Raw genomic sequence first — 27307 nt, forward strand, 5'->3', positions numbered from 1 at the left:
CCACTCAGCAGTATCAACATCTGAGGGACGCCCTCTTGGCTTCTGCTTCCAGAGGAGGCAGTAAGGACGTTGTCCCTTACGTATTGGAGGGCTGCCCCAGTGTTAAGGGGTCTACCTCCTCTGTGCCTCAGACTTCTCACAGTGTTAAGAATGTCCTCCTTTGTGGTGTATGTGTTCAGATAGAAATGAACTTCTTGATCTCTACCGTACTGGACAACAGAAACGCGGTCTTTGTCTCCTCCCACATTGAGTTTCCCCACTACTCTCTGAACAAAATCACGTATTGCTGGGAATCCATTCCTTGTGCCATCAGAACCATCCACAAGGAATACCACATCCTTTCTGGAGGTGTCATGATCAACTGAGAAAATAAATAGATTATGTCAATCAGACAGTTGAAATGTGGGGCTTGTGGTCAAATTATACCGTTGTTTCTAAGACTCAGCTGACATTTTACTAACACTTCCTGACTCTCAATTAACAGTGATGACACATACCTAAATCTGTTGTCGATTCTGGCGTAACGTCAATAACAACTGACTCCACAGAGGACAGAAGTTGCTGCTGGATGTTTGGAAGGTCAGTGAAGTCAGAGACAGACAGAGCGTAACTGGGATCATGTGATATCCTCTGCAATTCTCTGCTATCAGAGCTCCTTGTTCCAATTCCAAAGATCAAGACCCCAAGCTCCTTCAGAGCAGCAGCTGGAGTGTCAACATTGTCAAAGGACCTTCCACCACTCAGCAGAATCAGTAACTGTGGAACACCTTCAGTGCGTCGACTTCCGGAGGAGGCAGTCAAGACATTGTCTCTCACGTACTGGAGAGCTGCTCCAGTGTTGAGAGGTCTCCCACCTTTGTGTCTCAGACCTCTTACAGTGTTGAGAATCTCTCCTTTTGTTGTGTATGTGTTCAGATAGAATTGGGCGGCTGGATCTCTACTGTACTGGACCACAGCCACGCGATCTTTGTTCTCATCCACACCGAGTGTCTCCACTACTCTTTGAACAAAGTCCCGCATTGCTGGGAATCCACTCCTAGTGCCATCAGATCCATCCAGCAAGAACACGACATCCCTCCTGGGAGCCTGACTCTCAACTAGAGAATGTGAATGTTCAGAAAAAATAGTTTTATTAAATGATGCATAGGTAAGGGAAAAACAGGACAAAGCTGCTTCCTTCACATGACAGTCATCCCTTTCCCTAATCTCAAACAACCATTCAAAGAATGTATCAATGTGTGCAATGGACTGAGTGCTATCATAGAGAACATTCCTACAGAGGTACGAAATAAATCCAACATGAAAGGCCTCGGGAGGCATCTACCTAAAATGTCAAAGCTATCAAATACTCAAATCCTGATGTAAGAGTGAAAATGGAACTGATCAAAACCATATTTATCTTACCTAGAATTGTTGGTTTTACTGTTGGTGTCATGGTTGTGACCTGTACAATGACAGTGCTCATAGCAGAAAGAAGCTGCTGTTGGACGTTGGGGAGGTCAGTAAATTCAGACACGGAAAGAGCATAACTGGGGACATAGGATATTTTTTGTAATTCTCTGCTATCAGAGCTCCTTGTTCCAATTCCAAACACCAAGACACCAAGCTCCTTCAGAGCAGAGCTGGTGTATCTACATTGTCAAAGGACCTTCCACCATTCAGCAGTATCAGAATCTGTGGAACACCTTCAAGGCGCCTACTTCCGGAGGAGGCAATAAAGACATTGTCCCTGACATACTGGAGAGCTGCCCCAGTGTTGAGGGGTCTCCCTCCTTTGTGCCTCAGGCCTCTTACGATGTCCACAACGTCTTCCTTTGTTGTGTAAGTGTTCAAATAGAAGTGGGCCTCTGGTTCTTTGCTATACTGGACCACAGAGACTCGATCTTTGTTCTCCTCCACAGTGAGTTTCTCTACCACTCTTTGAACAAAGTCACGCATTGCTGGAAAGCCATTCCTAGTGCCATCAGAACCATCCAGCAGGAATACTACATCCTTTCTGGCAATGCTTTGGTCCACTAAGAGTTTCAGAAACAAAACAGAAAATATGTTAACATTGCTTCAATGAACCTGAGACTGAAAGATGCTGTGTTGTTTTAGTTGTCCTAGATAACAGTGATCCGTTCATACCTATGACTGTTGGGGTTTTGGGTGTGGCCTCAACTTGTACAGTTATGAGTGTGGAGAAAACTGCTCCTGGATGCTGGGGAGGTCAGTGAATTCAGAAACAGACTGGGAAAAACTAGGATCAGTGGCAATCCCTTGAACCTCTCTGCTGGAATTTCTGGTTCCAATGCCAAAGATCAAGACCCCACTGTCTTTCAGGGCAGAAGCTGGTATGTCAACATTATCACTGGACCTTCCCCCACTCAGCAGTATCAGCATCTGAGGGACGCCCTCTTGGCTTCTGCTTCCAGAGGAGGCAGTAAGGACGTTGTCCTACGTATTGGAGGGCTGCCCCAGTGTTAAGGGGTCTACCTCCTCTGTGCCTCAGACTTCTCACAGTGTTAAGAATGTCCTCCTTTGTGGTGTATGTGTTCAGATAGAAATGAACTTCTTGATCTCTACCGTACTGGACAACAGAAACGCGGTCTTTGTCTCCTCCCACATTGAGTTTCCCCACTACTCTCTGAACAAAATCACGCATTGCTGGGAATCCATTCCTTGTGCCATCAGAACCATCCACAAGGAATACCACATCCTTTCTGGAGGTGTCATGATCAACTGAGAAAATAAATAGATTATGTCAATCAGACAGTTGAAATGTGGGGCTTGTGGTCAAATTATACCATTGTTTCTAAGACTCAGCTGACATTTTACTAACACTTCCTGACTCTCAATTAACAGTGATGACACATACCTAAATCTGTTGTCGATTCTGGCGTAACGTCAATAACAACTGACTCCACAGAGGACAGAAGTTGCTGCTGGATGTTTGGAAGGTCAGTGAAGTCAGAGACAGACAGAGCGTAACTGGGATCATGTGATATCCTCTGCAATTCTCTGCTATCAGAGCTCCTTGTTCCAATTCCAAAGATCAAGACCCCAAGCTCCTTCAGAGCAGAAGCTGGAGTGTCAACATTGTCAAAGGACCTTCCACCACTCAGCAGAATCAGTAACTGTGGAACACCTTCAGTGCGTCGACTTCCGGAGGAGGCAGTCAAGACATTGTCTCTCACGTACTGGAGAGCTGCTCCAGTGTTGAGAGGTCTCCACCTTTGTGTCTCAGACCTCTTACAGTGTTGAGAATCTCTCCTTTTGTTGTGTATGTGTTCAGATAGAATTGGGCGGCTGGATCTCTACTGTACTGGACCACAGCCACGCGATCTTTGTTCTCATCCACACCGAGTGTTTCCACTACTCCTTGAACAAAGTCCCGCATTGCTGGGAATCCACTCCTAGTGCCGTCAGATCCATCCAGCAAGAACACGACATCCCTCCTGGGAGCCTGACTCTCAACTAGAGAATGTGAATGTTCAGAAAAAATAGTTTTATTAAATGATGCATAGGTAAGGGAAAAACAGGACAAAGCTGCTTCCTTCACATGACAGTCATCCCTTTCCCTAATCTCAAACAACCATTCAAAGAAAGTGTCAATGTGTGCATTGGACTGAGTGCTATCATAGAGAACATTCCTACAGAGGTACGAAATAAATCCAACATGAAAGGCCTCGGGAGGCATCTACCTAAAATGTCAAAGCTATCAAATACTCATATCCTGTTGTAAGAGTGAAAATGGAACTGATCAAAACCATATTTATCTCACCTAGAATTGTTGGTTTTACTGTTGGTGTCATGGTTGTGACCTGTACAATGACAGTGCCCATAGCAGAAAGAAGCTGCTGTTGGACGTTGGGGAGGTCAGTAAATTCAGACACGGAAAGAGCATAACTGGGGTCATAGGATATTTTTGTAATTCTCTGCTATCAGAGCTCCTTGTTCCAATTCCAAACACCAAGACACCAAGCTCCTTGAGAGCAGACGCTGGTGTATCTACATTGTCAAAGGACCTTCCACCATTCAGCAGTATCAGAATCTGTGGAACACCTTCAAGGCGCCTACTTCCGGAGGAGGCAATAAAGACATTGTCCCTGACATACTGGAGTGCTGCCCCAGTGTTGAGGGGTCTCCCTCCTTTGTGCCTCAGGCCTCTTACGGTGTCCACAACGTCTTCCTTTGTTGTGTAAGTGTTCAAATAGAAGTGGGCCTCTGGTTCTTTGCTATACTGGACCACAGAGACTCGATCTCTGTTCTCCTCCACAGTGAGTTTCTCTACCACTCTTTGAACAAAGTCACGCATTGCTGGAAAGCCATTCCTAGTGCCATCAGAACCATCCAGCAGGAATACTACATCCTTTCTGGCAATGCTTTGGTCCACTAAGAGTTTCAGAAACAAAACAGAAAATATGTTAACATTGCTTCAATGAACCTGAGACTGAAATATGTGTGTTGTTTTAGTTGTCCTAGATAACGCATCCGTTCTTACCTATGACTGTTGGGGTTTTGGGTGTGGCCTCAACTTGTACAGTTATGAGTGTGGAGAAAAACTGCTCCTGGATGCTGGGGAGGTCAGTGAATTCAGAAACAGACTGGGAAAAACTAGGATCAGTGGCAATCCCTTGAACCTCTCTGCTGGAATTTCTGGTTCCAATGCCAAAGATCAAGACCCCACTGTCTTTCAGGGCAGAAGCTGGTATGTCAACATTATCACTGGACCTTCCCCCACTCAGCAGTATCAGCATCTGAGGGACGCCCTCTTGGCTTCTGCTTCCAGAGGAGGCAGTAAGGACGTTGTCCCTTACGTATTGGAGGGCTGCCCCAGTGTTAAGGGGTCTACCTCCTCTGTGCCTCAGACTTCTCACAGTGTTAAGAATGTCCTCCTTTGTGGTGTATGTGTTCAGATAGAAATGAACTTCTTGATCTCTACCGTACTGGACAACAGAAACGCGGTCTTTGTCTCCTCCCACATTGAGTTTCCCCACTACTCTCTGAACAAAATCACGCATTGCTGGGAATCCATTCCTTGTGCCATCAGAACCATCCACAAGGAATACCACATCCTTTCTGGAGGTGTCATGATCAACTGAGAAAATAAATAGATTATGTCAATCAGACAGTTGAAATGTGGGGCTTGTGGTCAAATTATACCATTGTTTCTAAGACTCAGCTGACATTTTACTAACACTTCCTGACTCTCAATTAACAGTGATGACACATACCTAAATCTGTTGTCGATTCTGGCGTAACGTCAATAACAACTGACTCCACCGAGGACAGAAGTTGCTGCTGGATGTTTGGAAGGTCAGTGAAGTCAGAGACAGACAGAGCGTAACTGGGATCATGTGATATCCTCTGCAATTCTCTGCTATCAGAGCTCCTTGTTCCAATTCCAAAGATCAAGACCCCAAGCTCCTTCAGAGCAGCAGCTGGAGTGTCAACATTGTCAAAGGACCTTCCACCACTCAGCAGAATCAGTAACTGTGGAACACCTTCAGTGCGTCGACTTCCGGAGGAGGCAGTCAAGACATTGTCTCTCACGTACTGGAGAGCTGCTCCAGTGTTGAGAGGTCTCCCACCTTTGTGTCTCAGACCTCTTACAGTGTTGAGAATCTCTCCTTTTGTTGTGTATGTGTTCAGATAGAATTGGGCGGCTGGATCTCTACTGTACTGGACCACAGCCACGCGATCTTTGTTCTCATCCACACCGAGTGTCTCCACTACTCTTTGAACAAAGTCCCGCATTGCTGGGAATCCACTCCTAGTGCCATCAGATCCATCCAGCAAGAACACGACATCCCTCCTGGGAGCCTGACTCTCAACTAGAGAATGTGAATGTTCAGAAAAAAGAGTTTTATTAAATGATGCATAGGTAAGGGAAAAACAGGACAAAGCTGCTTCCTTCACATGACAGTCATCCCTTTCCCTAATCTCAAACAACCATTCAAAGAATGTATCAATGTGTGCATTGGACTGAGTGCTATCATAGAGAACATTCCTACAGAGGTACGAAATAAATCCAACATGAAAGGCCTCGGGAGGCATCTACCTAAAGTGTCAAAGCTATCAAATACTCAAATCCTGATGTAAGAGTGAAAATGGAACTGATCAAAACCATATTTATCTTACCTAGAATTGTTGGTTTTACTGTTGGTGTCATGGTTGTGACCTGTACAATGACAGTGCTCATAGCAGAAAGAAGCTGCTGTTGGACGTTGGGGAGGTCAGTAAATTCAGACACGGAAAGAGCATAACTGGGGACATAGGATATTTTTTGTAATTCTCTGCTATCAGAGCTCCTTGTTCCAATTCCAAACACCAAGACACCAAGCTCCTTGAGAGCAGACGCTGGTGTATCTACATTGTCAAAGGACCTTCCACCATTCAGCAGTATCAGAATCTGTGGAACACCTTCAAGGCGCCTACTTCCGGAGGAGGCAATAAAGACATTGTCCCTGACATACTGGAGTGCTGCCCCAGTGTTGAGGGGTCTCCTCCTTTGTGCCTCAGGCCTCTTACGGTGTCCACAACGTCTTCCTTTGTTGTGTAAGTGTTCAAATAGAAGTGGGCCTCTGGTTCTTTGCTATACTGGACCACAGAGACTCGATCTCTGTTCTCCTCCACAGTGAGTTTCTCTACCACTCTTTGAACAAAGTCACGCATTGCTGGAAAGCCATTCCTAGTGCCATCAGAACCATCCAGCAGGAATACTACATCCTTTCTGGCAATGCTTTGGTCCACTAAGAGTTTCAGAAACAAAACAGAAAATATGTTAACATTGCTTCAATGAACCTGAGACTGAAATATGTGTGTTGTTTTAGTTGTCCTAGATAACGCATCCGTTCTTACCTATGACTGTTGGGGTTTTGGGTGTGGCCTCAACTTGTACAGTTATGAGTGTGGAGAAAAACTGCTCCTGGATGCTGGGGAGGTCAGTGAATTCAGAAACAGACTGGGAAAAACTAGGATCAGTGGCAATCCCTTGAACCTCTCTGCTGGAATTTCTGGTTCCAATGCCAAAGATCAAGACCCCACTGTCTTTCAGGGCAGAAGCTGGTATGTCAACATTATCACTGGACCTTCCCCACTCAGCAGTATCAGCATCTGAGGGACGCCCTCTTGGCTTCTGCTTCCAGAGGAGGCAGTAAGGACGTTGTCCCTTACGTATTGGAGGGCTGCCCCAGTGTTAAGGGGTCTACCTCCTCTGTGCCTCAGACTTCTCACAGTGTTAAGAATGTCCTCCTTTGTGGTGTATGTGTTCAGATAGAAATGAACTTCTTGATCTCTACCGTACTGGACAACAGAAACGCGGTCTTTGTCTCCTCCCACATTGAGTTTCCCACTACTCTCTGAACAAAATCACGCATTGCTGGGAATCCATTCCTTGTGCCATCAGAACCATCCACAAGGAATACCACATCCTTTCTGGAGGTGTCATGATCAACTGAGAAAATAAATAGATTATGTCAATCAGACAGTTGAAATGTGGGGCTTGTGGTCAAATTATACCATTGTTTCTAAGACTCAGCTGACATTTTACTAACACTTCCTGACTCTCAATTAACAGTGATGACACATACCTAAATCTGTTGTCGATTCTGGCGTAACGTCAATAACAACTGACTCCACAGAGGACAGAAGTTGCTGCTGGATGTTTGGAAGGTCAGTGAAGTCAGAGACAGACAGAGCGTAACTGGGATCATGTGATATCCTCTGCAATTCTCTGCTATCAGAGCTCCTTGTTCCAATTCCAAAGATCAAGACCCCAAGCTCCTTCAGAGCAGCAGCTGGAGTGTCAACATTGTCAAAGGACCTTCCACCACTCAGCAGAATCAGTAACTGTGGAACACCTTCAGTGCGTCGACTTCCGGAGGAGGCAGTCAAGACATTGTCTCTCACGTACTGGAGAGCTGCTCCAGTGTTGAGAGGTCTCCCACCTTTGTGTCTCAGACCTCTTACAGTGTTGAGAATCTCTCCTTTTGTTGTGTATGTGTTCAGATAGAATTGGGCGGCTGGATCTCTACTGTACTGGACCACAGCCACGCGATCTTTGTTCTCATCCACACCGAGTGTCTCCACTACTCTTTGAACAAAGTCCCGCATTGCTGGGAATCCACTCCTAGTGCCATCAGATCCATCCAGCAAGAACACGACATCCCTCCTGGGAGCCTGACTCTCAACTAGAGAATGTGAATGTTCAGAAAAAAGAGTTTTATTAAATGATGCATAGGTAAGGGAAAAACAGGACAAAGCTGCTTCCTTCACATGACAGTCATCCCTTTCCCTAATCTCAAACAACCATTCAAAGAATGTATCAATGTGTGCATTGGACTGAGTGCTATCATAGAGAACATTCCTACAGAGGTACAAAATAAATCCAACATGAAAGGCCTCGGGAGGCATCTACCTAAAGTGTCAAAGCTATCAAATACTCAAATCCTGATGTAAGAGTGAAAATGGAACTGATCAAAACCATATTTATCTTACCTAGAATTGTTGGTTTTACTGTTGGTGTCATGGTTGTGACCTGTACAATGACAGTGCTCATAGCAGAAAGAAGCTGCTGTTGGACGTTGGGGAGGTCAGTAAATTCAGACACGGAAAGAGCATAACTGGGGACATAGGATATTTTTTGTAATTCTCTGCTATCAGAGCTCCTTGTTCCAATTCCAAACACCAAGACACCAAGCTCCTTGAGAGCAGACGCTGGTGTATCTACATTGTCAAAGGACCTTCCACCATTCAGCAGTATCAGAATCTGTGGAACACCTTCAAGGCGCCTACTTCCGGAGGAGGCAATAAAGACATTGTCCCTGACATACTGGAGTGCTGCCCCAGTGTTGAGGGGTCTCCCTCCTTTGTGCCTCAGGCCTCTTACGGTGTCCACAACGTCTTCCTTTGTTGTGTAAGTGTTCAAATAGAAGTGGGCCTCTGGTTCTTTGCTATACTGGACCACAGAGACTCGATCTCTGTTCTCCTCCACAGTGAGTTTCTCTACCACTCTTTGAACAAAGTCACGCATTGCTGGAAAGCCATTCCTAGTGCCATCAGAACCATCCAGCAGGAATACTACATCCTTTCTGGCAATGCTTTGGTCCACTAAGAGTTTCAGAAACAAAACAGAAAATATGTTAACATTGCTTCAATGAACCTGAGACTGAAATATGTGTGTTGTTTTAGTTGTCCTAGATAACGCATCCGTTCTTACCTATGACTGTTGGGGTTTTGGGTGTGGCCTCAACTTGTACAGTTATGAGTGTGGAGAAAAACTGCTCCTGGATGCTGGGGAGGTCAGTGAATTCAGAAACAGACTGGGAAAAACTAGGATCAGTGGCAATCCCTTGAACCTCTCTGCTGGAATTTCTGGTTCCAATGCCAAAGATCAAGACCCCACTGTCTTTCAGGGCAGAAGCTGGTATGTCAACATTATCACTGGACCTTCCCCACTCAGCAGTATCAGCATCTGAGGGACGCCCTCTTGGCTTCTGCTTCCAGAGGAGGCAGTAAGGACGTTGTCCCTTACGTATTGGAGGGCTGCCCCAGTGTTAAGGGGTCTACCTCCTCTGTGCCTCAGACTTCTCACAGTGTTAAGAATGTCCTCCTTTGTGGTGTATGTGTTCAGATAGAAATGAACTTCTTGATCTCTACCGTACTGGACAACAGAAACGCGGTCTTTGTCTCCTCCCACATTGAGTTTCCCCACTACTCTCTGAACAAAATCACGCATTGCTGGGAATCCATTCCTTGTGCCATCAGAACCATCCACAAGGAATACCACATCCTTTCTGGAGGTGTCATGATCAACTGAGAAAATAAATAGATTATGTCAATCAGACAGTTGAAATGTGGGGCTTGTGGTCAAATTATACCATTGTTTCTAAGACTCAGCTGACATTTTACTAACACTTCCTGACTCTCAATTAACAGTGATGACACATACCTAAATCTGTTGTCGATTCTGGCGTAACGTCAATAACAACTGACTCCACCGAGGACAGAAGTTGCTGCTGGATGTTTGGAAGGTCAGTGAAGTCAGAGACAGACAGAGCGTAACTGGGATCATGTGATATCCTCTGCAATTCTCTGCTATCAGAGCTCCTTGTTCCAATTCCAAAGATCAAGACCCCAAGCTCCTTCAGAGCAGAAGCTGGAGTGTCAACATTGTCAAAGGACCTTCCACCACTCAGCAGAATCAGTAACTGTGGAACACCTTCAGTGCGTCGACTTCCGGAGGAGGCAGTCAAGACATTGTCTCTCACGTACTGGAGAGCTGCTCCAGTGTTGAGAGGTCTCCCACCTTTGTGTCTCAGACCTCTTACAGTGTTGAGAATCTCTCCTTTTGTTGTGTATGTGTTCAGATAGAATTGGGCGGCTGGATCTCTACTGTACTGGACCACAGCCACGCGATCTTTGTTCTCATCCACACCGAGTGTCTCCACTACTCCTTGAACAAAGTCCCGCATTGCTGGGAATCCACTCCTAGTGCCATCAGATCCATCCAGCAAGAACACGACATCCCTCCTGGGAGCCTGACTCTCAACTAGAGAATGTGAATGTTCAGAAAAAGAGTTTTATTAAATGATGCATAGGTAAGGGAAAAACAGGACAAAGCTGCTTCCTTCACATGACAGTCATCCCTTTCCCTAATCTCAAACAACCATTCAAAGAAAGTGTCAATGTGTGCATTGGACTGAGTGCTATCATAGAGAACATTCCTACAGAGGTACGAAATAAATCCAACATGAAAGGCCTCGGGAGGCATCTACCTAAAATGTCAAAGCTATCAAATACTCATATCCTGTTGTAAGAGTGAAAATGGAACTGATCAAAACCATATTTATCTCACCTAGAATTGTTGGTTTTACTGTTGGTGTCATGGTTGTGACCTGTACAATGACAGTGCCCATAGCAGAAAGAAGCTGCTGTTGGACGTTGGGGAGGTCAGTAAATTCAGACACGGAAAGAGCATAACTGGGGTCATAGGATATTTTTGTAATTCTCTGCTATCAGAGCTCCTTGTTCCAATTCCAAACACCAAGACACCAAGCTCCTTGAGAGCAGACGCTGGTGTATCTACATTGTCAAAGGACCTTCCACCATTCAGCAGTATCAGAATCTGTGGAACACCTTCAAGGCGCCTACTTCCGGAGGAGGCAATAAAGACATTGTCCCTGACATACTGGAGTGCTGCCCCAGTGTTGAGGGGTCTCCCTCCTTTGTGCCTCAGGCCTCTTACGGTGTCCACAACGTCTTCCTTTGTTGTGTAAGTGTTCAAATAGAAGTGGGCCTCTGGTTCTTTGCTATACTGGACCACAGAGACTCGATCTCTGTTCTCCTCCACAGTGAGTTTCTCTACCACTCTTTGAACAAAGTCACGCATTGCTGGAAAGCCATTCCTAGTGCCATCAGAACCATCCAGCAGGAATACTACATCCTTTCTGGCAATGCTTTGGTCCACTAAGAGTTTCAGAAACAAAACAGAAAATATGTTAACATTGCTTCAATGAACCTGAGACTGAAATATGTGTGTTGTTTTAGTTGTCCTAGATAACGCATCCGTTCTTACCTATGACTGTTGGGGTTTTGGGTGTGGCCTCAACTTGTACAGTTATGAGTGTGGAGAAAAACTGCTCCTGGATGCTGGGGAGGTCAGTGAATTCAGAAACAGACTGGGAAAAACTAGGATCAGTGGCAATCCCTTGAACCTCTCTGCTGGAATTTCTGGTTCCAATGCCAAAGATCAAGACCCCACTGTCTTTCAGGGCAGAAGCTGGTATGTCAACATTATCACTGGACCTTCCCCCACTCAGCAGTATCAGCATCTGAGGGACGCCCTCTTGGCTTCTGCTTCCAGAGGAGGCAGTAAGGACGTTGTCCCTTACGTATTGGAGGGCTGCCCCAGTGTTAAGGGGTCTACCTCCTCTGTGCCTCAGACTTCTCACAGTGTTAAGAATGTCCTCCTTTGTGGTGTATGTGTTCAGATAGAAATGAACTTCTTGATCTCTACCGTACTGGACAACAGAAACGCGGTCTTTGTCTCCTCCCACATTGAGTTTCCCCACTACTCTCTGAACAAAATCACGCATTGCTGGGAATCCATTCCTTGTGCCATCAGAACCATCCACAAGGAATACCACATCCTTTCTGGAGGTGTCATGATCAACTGAGAAAATAAATAGATTATGTCAATCAGACAGTTGAAATGTGGGGCTTGTGGTCAAATTATACCATTGTTTCTAAGACTCAGCTGACATTTTACTAACACTTCCTGACTCTCAATTAACAGTGATGACACATACCTAAATCTGTTGTCGATTCTGGCGTAACGTCAATAACAACTGACTCCACCGAGGACAGAAGTTGCTGCTGGATGTTTGGAAGGTCAGTGAAGTCAGAGACAGACAGAGCGTAACTGGGATCATGTGATATCCTCTGCAATTCTCTGCTATCAGAGCTCCTTGTTCCAATTCCAAAGATCAAGACCCCAAGCTCCTTCAGAGCAGAAGCTGGAGTGTCAACATTGTCAAAGGACCTTCCACCACTCAGCAGAATCAGTAACTGTGGAACACCTTCAGTGCGTCGACTTCCGGAGGAGGCAGTCAAGACATTGTCTCTCACGTACTGGAGAGCTGCTCCAGTGTTGAGAGGTCTCCCACCTTTGTGTCTCAGACCTCTTACAGTGTTGAGAATCTCTCCTTTTGTTGTGTATGTGTTCAGATAGAATTGGGCGGCTGGATCTCTACTGTACTGGACCACAGCCACGCGATCTTTGTTCTCATCCACACCGAGTGTCTCCACTACTCCTTGAACAAAGTCCCGCATTGCTGGGAATCCACTCCTAGTGCCATCAGATCCATCCAGCAAGAACACGACATCCCTCCTGGGAGCCTGACTCTCAACTAGAGAATGTGAATGTTCAGAAAAAGAGTTTTATTAAATGATGCATAGGTAAGGGAAAAACAGGACAAAGCTGCTTCCTTCACATGACAGTCATCCCTTTCCCTAATCTCAAACAACCATTCAAAGAAAGTGTCAATGTGTGCATTGGACTGAGTGCTATCATAGAGAACATTCCTACAGAGGTACGAAATAAATCCAACATGAAAGGCCTCGGGAGGCATCTACCTAAAATGTCAAAGCTATCAAATACTCATATCCTGTTGTAAGAGTGAAAATGGAACTGATCAAAACCATATTTATCTCACCTAGAATTGTTGGTTTTACTGTTGGTGTCATGGTTGTGACCTGTACAATGACAGTGCCCATAGCAGAAAGAAGCTGCTGTTGGACGTTGGGGAGGTCAGTAAATTCAGACACGGAAAGAGCATAACTGGGGTCATAGGATATTTTTTGTAATTCTCTGCTATCAGAGCTCCTTGTTCCAATTCCAAACACCAAGACACCAAGCTCCTTGAGAGCAGACGCTGGTGTATCTACATTGTCAAAGGACCTTCCACCATTCAGCAGTATCAGAATCTGTGGAACACCTTCAAGGCGCCTACTTCCGGAGGAGGCAATAAAGACATTGTCCCTGACATACTGGAGTGCTGCCCCAGTGTTGAGGGGTCTCCCTCCTTTGTGCCTCAGGCCTCTTACGGTGTCCACAACGTCTTCCTTTGTTGTGTAAGTGTTCAAATAGAAGTGGGCCTCTGGTTCTTTGCTATACTGGACCACAGAGACTCGATCTCTGTTCTCCTCCACAGTGAGTTTCTCTACCACTCTTTGAACAAAGTCACGCATTGCTGGAAAGCCATTCCTAGTGCCATCAGAACCATCCAGCAGGAATACTACATCCTTTCTGGCAATGCTTTGGTCCACTAAGAGTTTCAGAAACAAAACAGAAAATATGTTAACATTGCTTCAATGAACCTGAGACTGAAATATGTGTGTTGTTTTAGTTGTCCTAGATAACGCATCCGTTCTTACCTATGACTGTTGGGGTTTTGGGTGTGGCCTCAACTTGTACAGTTATGAGTGTGGAGAAAAACTGCTCCTGGATGCTGGGGAGGTCAGTGAATTCAGAAACAGACTGGGAAAAACTAGGATCAGTGGCAATCCCTTGAACCTCTCTGCTGGAATTTCTGGTTCCAATGCCAAAGATCAAGACCCCACTGTCTTTCAGGGCAGAAGCTGGTATGTCAACATTATCACTGGACCTTCCCCCACTCAGCAGTATCAGCATCTGAGGGACGCCCTCTTGGCTTCTGCTTCCAGAGGAGGCAGTAAGGACGTTGTCCCTTACGTATTGGAGGGCTGCCCCAGTGTTAAGGGGTCTACCTCCTCTGTGCCTCAGACTTCTCACAGTGTTAAGAATGTCCTCCTTTGTGGTGTATGTGTTCAGATAGAAATGAACTTCTTGATCTCTACCGTACTGGACAACAGAAACGCGGTCTTTGTCTCCTCCACATTGAGTTTCCCCACTACTCTCTGAACAAAATCACGCATTGCTGGGAATCCATTCCTTGTGCCATCAGAACCATCCACAAGGAATACCACATCCTTTCTGGAGGTGTCATGATCAACTGAGAAAATAAATAGATTATGTCAATCAGACAGTTGAAATGTGGGGCTTGTGGTCAAATTATACCATTGTTTCTAAGACTCAGCTGACATTTTACTAACACTTCCTGACTCTCAATTAACAGTGATGACACATACCTAAATCTGTTGTCGATTCTGGCGTAACGTCAATAACAACTGACTCCACCGAGGACAGAAGTTGCTGCTGGATGTTTGGAAGGTCAGTGAAGTCAGAGACAGACAGAGCGTAACTGGGATCATGTGATATCCTCTGCAATTCTCTGCTATCAGAGCTCCTTGTTCCAATTCCAAAGATCAAGACCCCAAGCTCCTTCAGAGCAGAAGCTGGAGTGTCAACATTGTCAAAGGACCTTCCACCACTCAGCAGAATCAGTAACTGTGGAACACCTTCAGTGCGTCGACTTCCGGAGGAGGCAGTCAAGACATTGTCTCTCACGTACTGGAGAGCTGCTCCAGTGTTGAGAGGTCTCCCACCTTTGTGTCTCAGACCTCTTACAGTGTTGAGAATCTCTCCTTTTGTTGTGTATGTGTTCAGATAGAATTGGGCGGCTGGATCTCTACTGTACTGGACCACAGCCACGCGATCTTTGTTCTCATCCACACCGAGTGTCTCCACTACTCTTTGAACAAAGTCCCGCATTGCTGGGAATCCACTCCTAGTGCCATCAGATCCATCCAGCAAGAACACGACATCCCTCCTGGGAGCCTGACTCTCAACTAGAGAATGTGAATGTTCAGAAAAAGAGTTTTATTAAATGATGCATAGGTAAGGAAAAACAGGACAAAGCTGCTTCTTCACATGACAGTCATCCCTTTCCCTAATCTCAAACAACCATTCAAAGAAAGTGTCAATGTGTGCATTGGACTGAGTGCTATCATAGAGAACATTCCTACAGAGGTACGAAATAAATCCAACATGAAAGGCCTCGGGAGGCATCTACCTAAAATGTCAAAGCTATCAAATACTCATATCCTGTTGTAAGAGTGAAAATGGAACTGATCAAAACCATATTTATCTCACCTAGAATTGTTGGTTTTACTGTTGGTGTCATGGTTGTGACCTGTACAATGACAGTGCCCATAGCAGAAAGAAGCTGCTGTTGGACGTTGGGGAGGTCAGTAAATTCAGACACGGAAAGAGCATAACTGGGGTCATAGGATATTTTTGTAATTCTCTGCTATCAGAGCTCCTTGTTCCAATTCCAAACACCAAGACACCAAGCTCCTTGAGAGCAGACGCTGGTGTATCTACATTGTCAAAGGACCTTCCACCATTCAGCAGTATCAGAATCTGTGGAACACCTTCAAGGCGCCTACTTCCGGAGGAGGCAATAAAGACATTGTCCCTGACATACTGGAGTGCTGCCCCAGTGTTGAGGGGTCTCCCTCCTTTGTGCCTCAGGCCTCTTACGGTGTCCACAACGTCTTCCTTTGTTGTGTAAGTGTTCAAATAGAAGTGGGCCTCTGGTTCTTTGCTATACTGGACCACAGAGACTCGATCTCTGTTCTCCTCCACAGTGAGTTTCTCTACCACTCTTTGAACAAAGTCACGCATTGCTGGAAAGCCATTCCTAGTGCCATCAGAACCATCCAGCAGGAATACTACATCCTTTCTGGCAATGCTTTGGTCCACTAAGAGTTTCAGAAACAAAACAGAAAATATGTTAACATTGCTTCAATGAACCTGAGACTGAAATATGTGTGTTGTTTTAGTTGTCCTAGATAACGCATCCGTTCTTACCTATGACTGTTGGGGTTTTGGGTGTGGCCTCAACTTGTACAGTTATGAGTGTGGAGAAAAACTGCTCCTGGATGCTGGGGAGGTCAGTGAATTCAGAAACAGACTGGGAAAAACTAGGATCAGTGGCAATCCCTTGAACCTCTCTGCTGGAATTTCTGGTTCCAATGCCAAAGATCAAGACCCCACTGTCTTTCAGGGCAGAAGCTGGTATGTCAACATTATCACTGGACCTTCCCCACTCAGCAGTATCAGCATCTGAGGGACGCCCTCTTGGCTTCTGCTTCCAGAGGAGGCAGTAAGGACGTTGTCCCTTACGTATTGGAGGGCTGCCCCAGTGTTAAGGGGTCTACCTCCTCTGTGCCTCAGACTTCTCACAGTGTTAAGAATGTCCTCCTTTGTGGTGTATGTGTTCAGATAGAAATGAACTTCTTGATCTCTACCGTACTGGACAACAGAAACGCGGTCTTTGTCTCCTCCCACATTGAGTTTCCCCACTACTCTCTGAACAAAATCACGCATTGCTGGGAATCCATTCCTTGTGCCATCAGAACCATCCACAAGGAATACCACATCCTTTCTGGAGGTGTCATGATCAACTGAGAAAATAAATAGATTATGTCAATCAGACAGTTGAAATGTGGGGCTTGTGGTCAAATTATACCATTGTTTCTAAGACTCAGCTGACATTTTACTAACACTTCCTGACTCTCAATTAACAGTGATGACACATACCTAAATCTGTTGTCGATTCTGGCGTAACGTCAATAACAACTGACTCCACCGAGGACAGAAGTTGCTGCTGGATGTTTGGAAGGTCAGTGAAGTCAGAGACAGACAGAGCGTAACTGGGATCATGTGATATCCTCTGCAATTCTCTGCTATCAGAGCTCCTTGTTCCAATTCCAAAGATCAAGACCCCAAGCTCCTTCAGAGCAGAAGCTGGAGTGTCAACATTGTCAAAGGACCTTCCACCACTCAGCAGAATCAGTAACTGTGGAACACCTTCAGTGCGTCGACTTCCGGAGGAGGCAGTCAAGACATTGTCTCTCACGTACTGGAGAGCTGCTCCAGTGTTGAGAGGTCTCCCACCTTTGTGTCTCAGACCTCTTACAGTGTTGAGAATCTCTCCTTTTGTTGTGTATGTGTTCAGATAGAATTGGGCGGCTGGATCTCTACTGTACTGGACCACAGCCACGCGATCTTTGTTCTCATCCACACCGAGTGTCTCCACTACTCTTTGAACAAAGTCCCGCATTGCTGGGAATCCACTCCTAGTGCCATCAGATCCATCCAGCAAGAACACGACATCCCTCCTGGGAGCCTGACTCTCAACTAGAGAATGTGAATGTTCAGAAAAATAGTTTTATTAAATGATGCATAGGTAAGGGAAAAACAGGACAAAGCTGCTATCTTCACATGATAGTCATCCCTTTCCCTAATCTCAAACAACCATTCAAAGAAAGTGTCAATGTGTGCATTGGACTGAGTGCTATCATAGAGAACATTCCTACAGAGGTACGAAATAAATCCAATATGAAAGGCCTCGGGAGGCATCTACCTAAAATGTCAAAGCTATCAAATACTCATATCCTGTTGTAAGAGTGAAAATGGAACTGATCAAAATCATATTTATCTCACCTAGAATTGTTGGTTTTACTGTTGGTGTCATGGTTGTGACCTGTACAATGACAGTGCCCATAGCAGAAAGAAGCTGCTGTTGGACGTTGGGGAGGTCAGTAAATTCAGACACGGAAAGAGCATAACTGGGGTCATAGGATATTTTTTGTAATTCTCTGCTATCAGAGCTCCTTGTTCCAATTCCAAACACCAAGACACCAAGCTCCTTGAGAGCAGACGCTGGTGTATCTACATTGTCAAAGGACCTTCCACCATTCAGCAGTATCAGAATCTGTGGAACACCTTCAAGGCGCCTACTTCCGGAGGAGGCAATAAAGACATTGTCCCTGACATACTGGAGTGCTGCCCCAGTGTTGAGGGGTCTCCCTCCTTTGTGCCTCAGGCCTCTTACGGTGTCCACAACGTCTTCCTTTGTTGTGTAAGTGTTCAAATAGAAGTGGGCCTCTGGTTCTTTGCTATACTGGACCACAGAGACTCGATCTCTGTTCTCCTCCACAGTGAGTTTCTCTACCACTCTTTGAACAAAGTCACGCATTGCTGGAAAGCCATTCCTAGTGCCATCAGAACCATCCAGCAGGAATACTACATCATTTCTGGCAATGCTTTGGTCCACTAAGTGTTTCAGAAACAAAACAGAAAATATGTTAACATTGCTTCAATGAACCTGAGACTGAAATATGTGTGTTGTTTTAGTTGTCCTAGATAACGCATCCGTTCTTACCTATGACTGTTGGGGTTTTGGGTGTGGCCTCAACTTGTACAGTTATGAGTATGGAGAAAACTGCTCCTGGATGCTGGGGAGGTCAGTGAATTCAGAAACAGACTGGGAAAAACTAGGATCAGTGGCAATCCCTTGAACCTCTCTGCTGGAATTTCTGGTTCCAATGCCAAAGATCAAGACCCCACTGTCTTTCAGGGCAGAAGCTGGTATGTCAACATTATCACTGGACCTTCCCCCACTCAGCAGTATCAGCATCTGAGGGACGCCCTCTTGGCTTCTGCTTCCAGAGGAGGCAGTAAGGACGTTGTCCCTTACGTATTGGAGGGCTGCCCCAGTGTTAAGGGGTCTACCTCCTCTGTGCCTCAGACTTCTCACAGTGTTAAGAATGTCCTCCTTTGTGGTGTATGTGTTCAGATAGAAATGAACTTCTTGATCTCTACCGTACTGGACAACAGAAACGCGGTCTTTGTCTCCTCCCACATTGAGTTTCCCCACTACTCTCTGAACAAAATCACGCATTGCTGGGAATCCATTCCTTGTGCCATCAGAACCATCCACAAGGAATACCACATCCTTTCTGGAGGTGTCATGATCAACTGAGAAAATAAATAGATTATGTCAATCAGACAGTTGAAATGTGGGGCTTGTGGTCAAATTATACCATTGTTTCTAAGACTCAGCTGACATTTTACTAACACTTCCTGACTCTCAATTAACAGTGATGACACATACCTAAATCTGTTGTCGATTCTGGCGTAACGTCAATAACAACTGACTCACCGAGGACAGAAGTTGCTGCTGGATGTTTGGAAGGTCAGTGAAGTCAGAGACAGACAGAGCGTAACTGGGATCATGTGATATCCTCTGCAATTCTCTGCTATCAGAGCTCCTTGTTCCAATTCCAAAGATCAAGACCCCAAGCTCCTTCAGAGCAGCAGCTGGAGTGTCAACATTGTCAAAGGACCTTCCACCACTCAGCAGAATCAGTAACTGTGGAACACCTTCAGTGCGTCGACTTCCGGAGGAGGCAGTCAAGACATTGTCTCTCACGTACTGGAGAGCTGCTCCAGTGTTGAGAGGTCTCCCACCTTTGTGTCTCAGACCTCTTACAGTGTTGAGAATCTCTCCTTTTGTTGTGTATGTGTTCAGATAGAATTGGGCGGCTGGATCTCTACTGTACTGGACCACAGCCACGCGATCTTTGTTCTCATCCACACCGAGTGTCTCCACTACTCTTTGAACAAAGTCCCGCATTGCTGGGAATCCACTCCTAGTGCCATCAGATCCATCCAGCAAGAACACGACATCCCTCCTGGGAGCCTGACTCTCAACTAGAGAATGTGAATGTTCAGAAAAAAAGAGTTTTATTAAATGATGCATAGGTAAGGGAAAAACAGGACAAAGCTGCTTCCTTCACATGACAGTCATCCCTTTCCCTAATCTCAAACAACCATTCAAAGAATGTATCAATGTGTGCATTGGACTGAGTGCTATCATAGAGAACATTCCTACAGAGGTACGAAATAAATCCAACATGAAAGGCCTCGGGAGGCATCTACCTAAAGTGTCAAAGCTATCAAATACTCAAATCCTGATGTAAGAGTGAAAATGGAACTGATCAAAACCATATTTATCTTACCTAGAATTGTTGGTTTTACTGTTGGTGTCATGGTTGTGACCTGTACAATGACAGTGCTCATAGCAGAAAGAAGCTGCTGTTGGACGTTGGGGAGGTCAGTAAATTCAGACACGGAAAGAGCATAACTGGGGACATAGGATATTTTTTGTAATTCTCTGCTATCAGAGCTCCTTGTTCCAATTCCAAACACCAAGACACCAAGCTCCTTGAGAGCAGACGCTGGTGTATCTACATTGTCAAAGGACCTTCCACCATTCAGCAGTATCAGAATCTGTGGAACACCTTCAAGGCGCCTACTTCCGGAGGAGGCAATAAAGACATTGTCCCTGACATACTGGAGAGCTGCCCCAGTGTTGAGGGGTCTCCCTCCTTTGTGCCTCAGGCCTCTTATGGTGTCCACAACGTCTTCCTTTGTTGTGTAAGTGTTCAAATAGAAGTGGGCCTCTGGTTCTTTGCTATACTGGACCACAGAGACTCGATCTCTGTTCTCCTCCACAGTGAGTTTCTCTACCACTCTTTGAACAAAGTCACGCATTGCTGGAAAGCCATTCCTAGTGCCATCAGAACCATCCAGCAGGAATACTACATCCTTTCTGGCAATGCTTTGGTCCACTAAGAGTTTCAGAAACAAAACAGAAAATATGTTAACATTGCTTCAATGAACCTGAGACTGAAATATGTGTGTTGTTTTAGTTGTCCTAGATAACGCATCCGTTCTTACCTATGACTGTTGGGGTTTTGGGTGTGGCCTCAACTTGTACAGTTATGAGTGTGGAGAAAAACTGCTCCTGGATGCTGGGGAGGTCAGTGAATTCAGAAACAGACTGGGAAAAACTAGGATCAGTGGCAATCCCTTGAACCTCTCTGCTGGAATTTTTGGTTCCAATGCCAAAGATCAAGACCCCACTGTCTTTCAGGGCAGAAGCTGGTATGTCAACATTATCACTGGACCTTCCCCCACTCAGCAGTATCAGCATCTGAGGGACGCCCTCTTGGCTTCTGCTTCCAGAGGAGGCAGTAAGGACGTTGTCCCTTACGTATTGGAGGGCTGCCCCAGTGTTAAGGGGTCTACCTCCTCTGTGCCTCAGACTTCTCACAGTGTTAAGAATGTCCTCCTTTGTGGTGTATGTGTTCAGATAGAAATGAACTTCTTGATCTCTACCGTACTGGACAACAGAAACGCGGTCTTTGTCTCCTCCCACATTGAGTTTCCCCACTACTCTCTGAACAAAATCACGCATTGCTGGGAATCCATTCCTTGTGCCATCAGAACCATCCACAAGGAATACCACATCCTTTCTGGAGGTGTCATGATCAACTGAGAAAATAAATAGATTATGTCAATCAGACAGTTGAAATGTGGGGCTTGTGGTCAAATTATACCATTGTTTCTAAGACTCAGCTGACATTTTACTAACACTTCCTGACTCTCAATTAACAGTGATGACACATACCTAAATCTGTTGTCGATTCTGGCGTAACGTCAATAACAACTGACTCCACCGAGGACAGAAGTTGCTGCTGGATGTTTGGAAGGTCAGTGAAGTCAGAGACAGACAGAGCGTAACTGGGATCATGTGATATCCTCTGCAATTCTCTGCTATCAGAGCTCCTTGTTCCAATTCCAAAGATCAAGACCCCAAGCTCCTTCAGAGCAGAAGCTGGAGTGTCAACATTGTCAAAGGACCTTCCACCACTCAGCAGAATCAGTAACTGTGGAACACCTTCAGTGCGTCGACTTCCGGAGGAGGCAGTCAAGACATTGTCTCTCACGTACTGGAGAGCTGCTCCAGTGTTGAGAGGTCTCCCACCTTTGTGTCTCAGACCTCTTACAGTGTTGAGAATCTCTCCTTTTGTTGTGTATGTGTTCAGATAGAATTGGGCGGCTGGATCTCTACTGTACTGGACCACAGCCACGCGATCTTTGTTCTCATCCACACCGAGTGTCTCCACTACTCCTTGAACAAAGTCCCGCATTGCTGGGAATCCACTCCTAGTGCCATCAGATCCATCCAGCAAGAACACGACATCCCTCCTGGGAGCCTGACTCTCAACTAGAGAATGTGAATGTTCAGAAAAAGAGTTTTATTAAATGATGCATAGGTAAAGGAAAAACAGGACAAAGCTGCTTCCTTCACATGACAGTCATCCCTTTCCCTAATCTCAAACAACCATTCAAAGAAAGTGTCAATGTGTGCATTGGACTGAGTGCTATCATAGAGAACATTCCTACAGAGGTACGAAATAAATCCAACATGAAAGGCCTCGGGAGGCATCTACCTAAAATGTCAAAGCTATCAAATACTCATATCCTGTTGTAAGAGTGAAAATGGAACTGATCAAAACCATATTTATCTCACCTAGAATTGTTGGTTTTACTGTTGGTGTCATGGTTGTGACCTGTACAATGACAGTGCCCATAGCAGAAAAAGCTGCTGTTGGACGTTGGGGAGGTCAGTAAATTCAGACACGGAAAGAGCATAACTGGGGTCATAGGATATTTTTGTAATTCTCTGCTATCAGAGCTCCTTGTTCCAATTCCAAACACCAAGACACCAAGCTCCTTGAGAGCAGACGCTGGTGTATCTACATTGTCAAAGGACCTTCCACCATTCAGCAGTATCAGAATCTGTGGAACACCTTCAAGGCGCCTACTTCCGGAGGAGGCAATAAAGACATTGTCCCTGACATACTGGAGAGCTGCCCCAGTGTTGAGGGGTCTCCCTCCTTTGTGCCTCAGGCCTCTTACGGTGTCCACAACGTCTTCCTTTGTTGTGTAAGTGTTCAAATAGAAGTGGGCCTCTGGTTCTTTGCTATACTGGACCACAGAGACTCGATCTCTGTTCTCCTCCACAGTGAGTTTCTCTACCACTCTTTGAACAAAGTCACGCATTGCTGGAAAGCCATTCCTAGTGCCATCAGAACCATCCAGCAGGAATACTACATCCTTTCTGGCAATGCTTTGGTCCACTAAGAGTTTCAGAAACAAAACAGAAAATATGTTAACATTGCTTCAATGAACCTGAGACTGAAATATGTGTGTTGTTTTAGTTGTCCTAGATAACGCATCCGTTCTTACCTATGACTGTTGGGGTTTTGGGTGTGGCCTCAACTTGTACAGTTATGAGTGTGGAGAAAAACTGCTCCTGGATGCTGGGGAGGTCAGTGAATTCAGAAACAGACTGGGAAAAACTAGGATCAGTGGCAATCCCTTGAACCTCTCTGCTGGAATTTCTGGTTCCAATGCCAAAGATCAAGACCCCACTGTCTTTCAGGGCAGAAGCTGGTATGTCAACATTATCACTGGACCTTCCCCACTCAGCAGTATCAGCATCTGAGGGACGCCCTCTTGGCTTCTGCTTCCAGAGGAGGCAGTAAGGACGTTGTCCCTTACGTATTGGAGGGCTGCCCCAGTGTTAAGGGGTCTACCTCCTCTGTGCCTCAGACTTCTCACAGTGTTAAGAATGTCCTCCTTTGTGGTGTATGTGTTCAGATAGAAATGAACTTCTTGATCTCTACCGTACTGGACAACAGAAACGCGGTCTTTGTCTCCTCCCACATTGAGTTTCCCCACTACTCTCTGAACAAAATCACGCATTGCTGGGAATCCATTCCTTGTGCCATCAGAACCATCCACAAGGAATACCACATCCTTTCTGGAGGTGTCATGATCAACTGAGAAAATAAATAGATTATGTCAATCAGACAGTTGAAATGTGGGGCTTGTGGTCAAATTATACCATTGTTTCTAAGACTCAGCTGACATTTTACTAACACTTCCTGACTCTCAATTAACAGTGATGACACATACCTAAATCTGTTGTCGATTCTGGCGTAACGTCAATAACAACTGACTCCACCGAGGACAGAAGTTGCTGCTGGATGTTTGGAAGGTCAGTGAAGTCAGAGACAGACAGAGCGTAACTGGGATCATGTGATATCCTCTGCAATTCTCTGCTATCAGAGCTCCTTGTTCCAATTCCAAAGATCAAGACCCCAAGCTCCTTCAGAGCAGAAGCTGGAGTGTCAACATTGTCAAAGGACCTTCCACCACTCAGCAGAATCAGTAACTGTGGAACACCTTCAGTGCGTCGACTTCCGGAGGAGGCAGTCAAGACATTGTCTCTCACGTACTGGAGAGCTGCTCCAGTGTTGAGAGGTCTCCCACCTTTGTGTCTCAGACCTCTTACAGTGTTGAGAATCTCTCCTTTTTTGTGTATGTGTTCAGATAGAATTGGGCGGCTGGATCTCTACTGTACTGGACCACAGCCACGCGATCTTTGTTCTCATCCACACCGAGTGTCTCCACTACTCCTTGAACAAAGTCCCGCATAGCTGGGAATCCACTCCTAGTGCCATCAGATCCATCCAGCAAGAACACGACATCCCTCCTGGGAGCCTGACTCTCAACTAGAGAATGTGAATGTTCAGAAAAAAGAGTTTTATTAAATGATGCATAGGTAAGGGAAAAACAGGACAAAGCTGCTTCCTTCACATGACAGTCATCCCTTTCCCTAATCTCAAACAACCATTCAAAGAAAGTGTCAATGTGTACATTGGACTGAGTGCTATCATAGAGAACATTCCTACAGAGGTACGAAATAAATCCAACATGAAAGGCCTCGGGAGGCATCTACCTAAAATGTCAAAGCTATCAAATACTCATATCCTGTTGTAAGAGTGAAAATGGAACTGATCAAAACCATATTTATCTCACCTAGAATTGTTGGTTTTACTGTTGATGTCATGGTTGTGACCTGTACAATGACAGTGCCCATAGCAGAAAGAAGCTGCTGTTGGACGTTGGGGAGGTCAGTAAATTCAGACACGGAAAGAGCATAACTGGGGTCATAGGATATTTTTTGTAATTCTCTGCTATCAGAGCTCCTTGTTCCAATTCCAAACACCAAGACACCAAGCTCCTTGAGAGCAGACGCTGGTGTATCTACATTGTCAAAGGACCTTCCACCATTCAGCAGTATCAGAATCTGTGGAACACCTTCAAGGCGCCTACTTCCCGGAGGAGGCAATAAAGACATTGTCCCTGACATACTGGAGAGCTGCCCCAGTGTTGAGGGGTCTCCTCCTTTGTGCCTCAGGCCTCTTACGGTGTCCACAACGTCTTCCTTTGTTGTGTAAGTGTTCAAATAGAAGTGGGCCTCTGGTTCTTTGCTATACTGGACCACAGAGACTCGATCTCTGTTCTCCTCCACAGTGAGTTTCTCTACCACTCTTTGAACAAAGTCACGCATTGCTGGAAAGCCATTCCTAGTGCCATCAGAACCATCCAGCAGGAATACTACATCCTTTCTGGCAATGCTTTGGTCCACTAAGAGTTTCAGAAACAAAACAGAAAATATGTTAACATTGCTTCAATGAACCTGAGACTGAAATATGTGTGTTGTTTTAGTTGTCCTAGATAACGCATCCGTTCTTACCTATGACTGTTGGGGTTTTGGGTGTGGCCTCAACTTGTACAGTTATGAGTGTGGAGAAAAACTGCTCCTGGATGCTGGGGAGGTCAGTGAATTCAGAAACAGACTGGGAAAACTAGGATCAGTGGCAATCCCTTGAACCTCTCTGCTGGAATTTCTGGTTCCAATGCCAAAGATCAAGACCCCACTGTCTTTCAGGGCAGAAGCTGGTATGTCAACATTATCACTGGACCTTCCCCCACTCAGCAGTATCAGCATCTGAGGGACGCCCTCTTGGCTTCTGCTTCCAGAGGAGGCAGTAAGGACGTTGTCCCTTACGTATTGGAGGGCTGCCCCAATGTTAAGGGGTCTACCTCCTCTGTGCCTCAGACTTCTCACAGTGTTAAGAATGTCCTCCTTTGTGGTGTATGTGTTCAGATAGAAATGAACTTCTTGATCTCTACCGTACTGGACAACAGAAACGCGGTCTTTGTCTCCTCCCACATTGAGTTTCCCCACTACTCTCTGAACAAAATCACGCATTGCTGGGAATCCATTCCTTGTGCCATCAGAACCATCCACAAGGAATACCACATCCTTTCTGGAGGTGTCATGATCAACTGAGAAAATAAATAGATTATGTCAATCAGACAGTTGAAATGTGGGGCTTGTGGTCAAATTATACCATTGTTTCTAAGACTCAGCTGACATTTTACTAACACTTCCTGACTCTCAATTAACAGTGATGACACATACCTAAATCTGTTGTCGATTCTGGCGTAACGTCAATAACAACTGACTCCACCGAGGACAGAAGTTGCTGCTGGATGTTTGGAAGGTCAGTGAAGTCAGAGACAGACAGAGCGTAACTGGGATCATGTGATATCCTCTGCAATTCTCTGCTATCAGAGCTCCTTGTTCCAATTCCAAAGATCAAGACCCCAAGCTCCTTCAGAGCAGCAGCTGGAGTGTCAACATTGTCAAAGGACCTTCCACCACTCAGCAGAATCAGTAACTGTGGAACACCTTCAGTGCGTCGACTTCCGGAGGAGGCAGTCAAGACATTGTCTCTCACGTACTGGAGAGCTGCTCCAGTGTTGAGAGGTCTCCACCTTTGTGTCTCAGACCTCTTACAGTGTTGAGAATCTCTCCTTTTGTTGTGTATGTGTTCAGATAGAATTGGGCGGCTGGATCTCTACTGTACTGGACCACAGCCACGCGATCTTTGTTCTCATCCACACCGAGTGTCTCCACTACTCCTTGAACAAAGTCCCGCATTGCTGGGAATCCACTCCTAGTGCCATCAGATCCATCCAGCAAGAACACGACATCCCTCCTGGGAGCCTGACTCTCAACTAGAGAATGTGAATGTTCAGAAAAAAGAGTTTTATTAAATGATGCATAGGTAAGGGAAAAACAGGACAAAGCTGCTATCTTCACATGACAGTCATCCCTTTCCCTAATCTCAAACAACCATTCAAAGAAAGTGTCAATGTGTGCATTGGACTGAGTGCTATCATAGAGAACATTCCTACAGAGGTACGAAATAAATCCAACATGAAAGGCCTCGGGAGGCATCTACCTAAAATGTCAAAGCTATCAAATACTCATATCCTGTT

The 27307-nt window shown here is 45.5% G+C and overlaps 3 protein-coding genes across 6 annotated transcripts in view; all 3 read right to left on the bottom strand.

The window, feature by feature from the left end:
- LOC115107642 (collagen alpha-3(VI) chain-like) overlaps window positions 1–27307 on the bottom strand; it is a 110168-nt gene that overhangs the window by 34634 nt on the left and 48227 nt on the right. The window lies entirely within an intron of this gene.
- Window positions 463–4297, bottom strand: LOC135563597 (collagen alpha-3(VI) chain-like). The gene is made up of 4 exons (XM_065006430.1): window positions 4060–4297; window positions 3181–3456; window positions 1739–2015; window positions 463–1255 (listed from the first exon to the last, which is right to left on the bottom strand). Exons 1-4 carry the CDS (start codon window positions 4295–4297, stop codon window positions 478–480), a joined length of 1569 nt encoding a protein of 522 aa, XP_064862502.1. The 3' UTR covers window positions 463–477.
- LOC135563598 (collagen alpha-3(VI) chain-like) lies at window positions 4451–5739 on the bottom strand. The gene is made up of 2 exons (XM_065006436.1): window positions 5217–5739; window positions 4451–5080 (listed from the first exon to the last, which is right to left on the bottom strand). Exons 1-2 carry the CDS (start codon window positions 5737–5739, stop codon window positions 4461–4463), a joined length of 1143 nt encoding a protein of 380 aa, XP_064862508.1. The 3' UTR covers window positions 4451–4460.

This window comes from Oncorhynchus nerka, linkage group LG3, assembly GCF_034236695.1.
Source record: "Oncorhynchus nerka isolate Pitt River linkage group LG3, Oner_Uvic_2.0, whole genome shotgun sequence".
In the NCBI taxonomy this organism is placed as follows: Eukaryota; Metazoa; Chordata; class Actinopteri; order Salmoniformes; family Salmonidae; genus Oncorhynchus; species Oncorhynchus nerka.

Bases quoted from the DNA above. Each gene is read 5' to 3' on its own strand.
- LOC135563597 (XM_065006430.1), bottom strand. From the start codon at position 4,297: ATGCGTGACTTTGTTCAAAGAGTGGTAGAGAAACTCACTGTGGAGGAG. The intron at 3,457-4,059 runs GTAGGCGCCTTG...CACATTCTCTAG, and splicing joins CTTTATTGCCTCCTCCGGAA to TTGAGAGTCAGGCTCCCAGG. The intron at 2,016-3,180 runs GTACGTGAGAGA...TGAAACTCTTAG, and splicing joins AACACTGGAGCAGCTCTCCA to TGGACCAAAGCATTGCCAGA.
- LOC135563598 (XM_065006436.1), bottom strand. From the start codon at position 5,739: ATGCGGGACTTTGTTCAAAGAGTAGTGGAGACACTCGGTGTGGATGAG. The intron at 5,081-5,216 runs GTATGTGTCATC...TTATTTTCTCAG, and splicing joins AGAATCGACAACAGATTTAG to TTGATCATGACACCTCCAGA.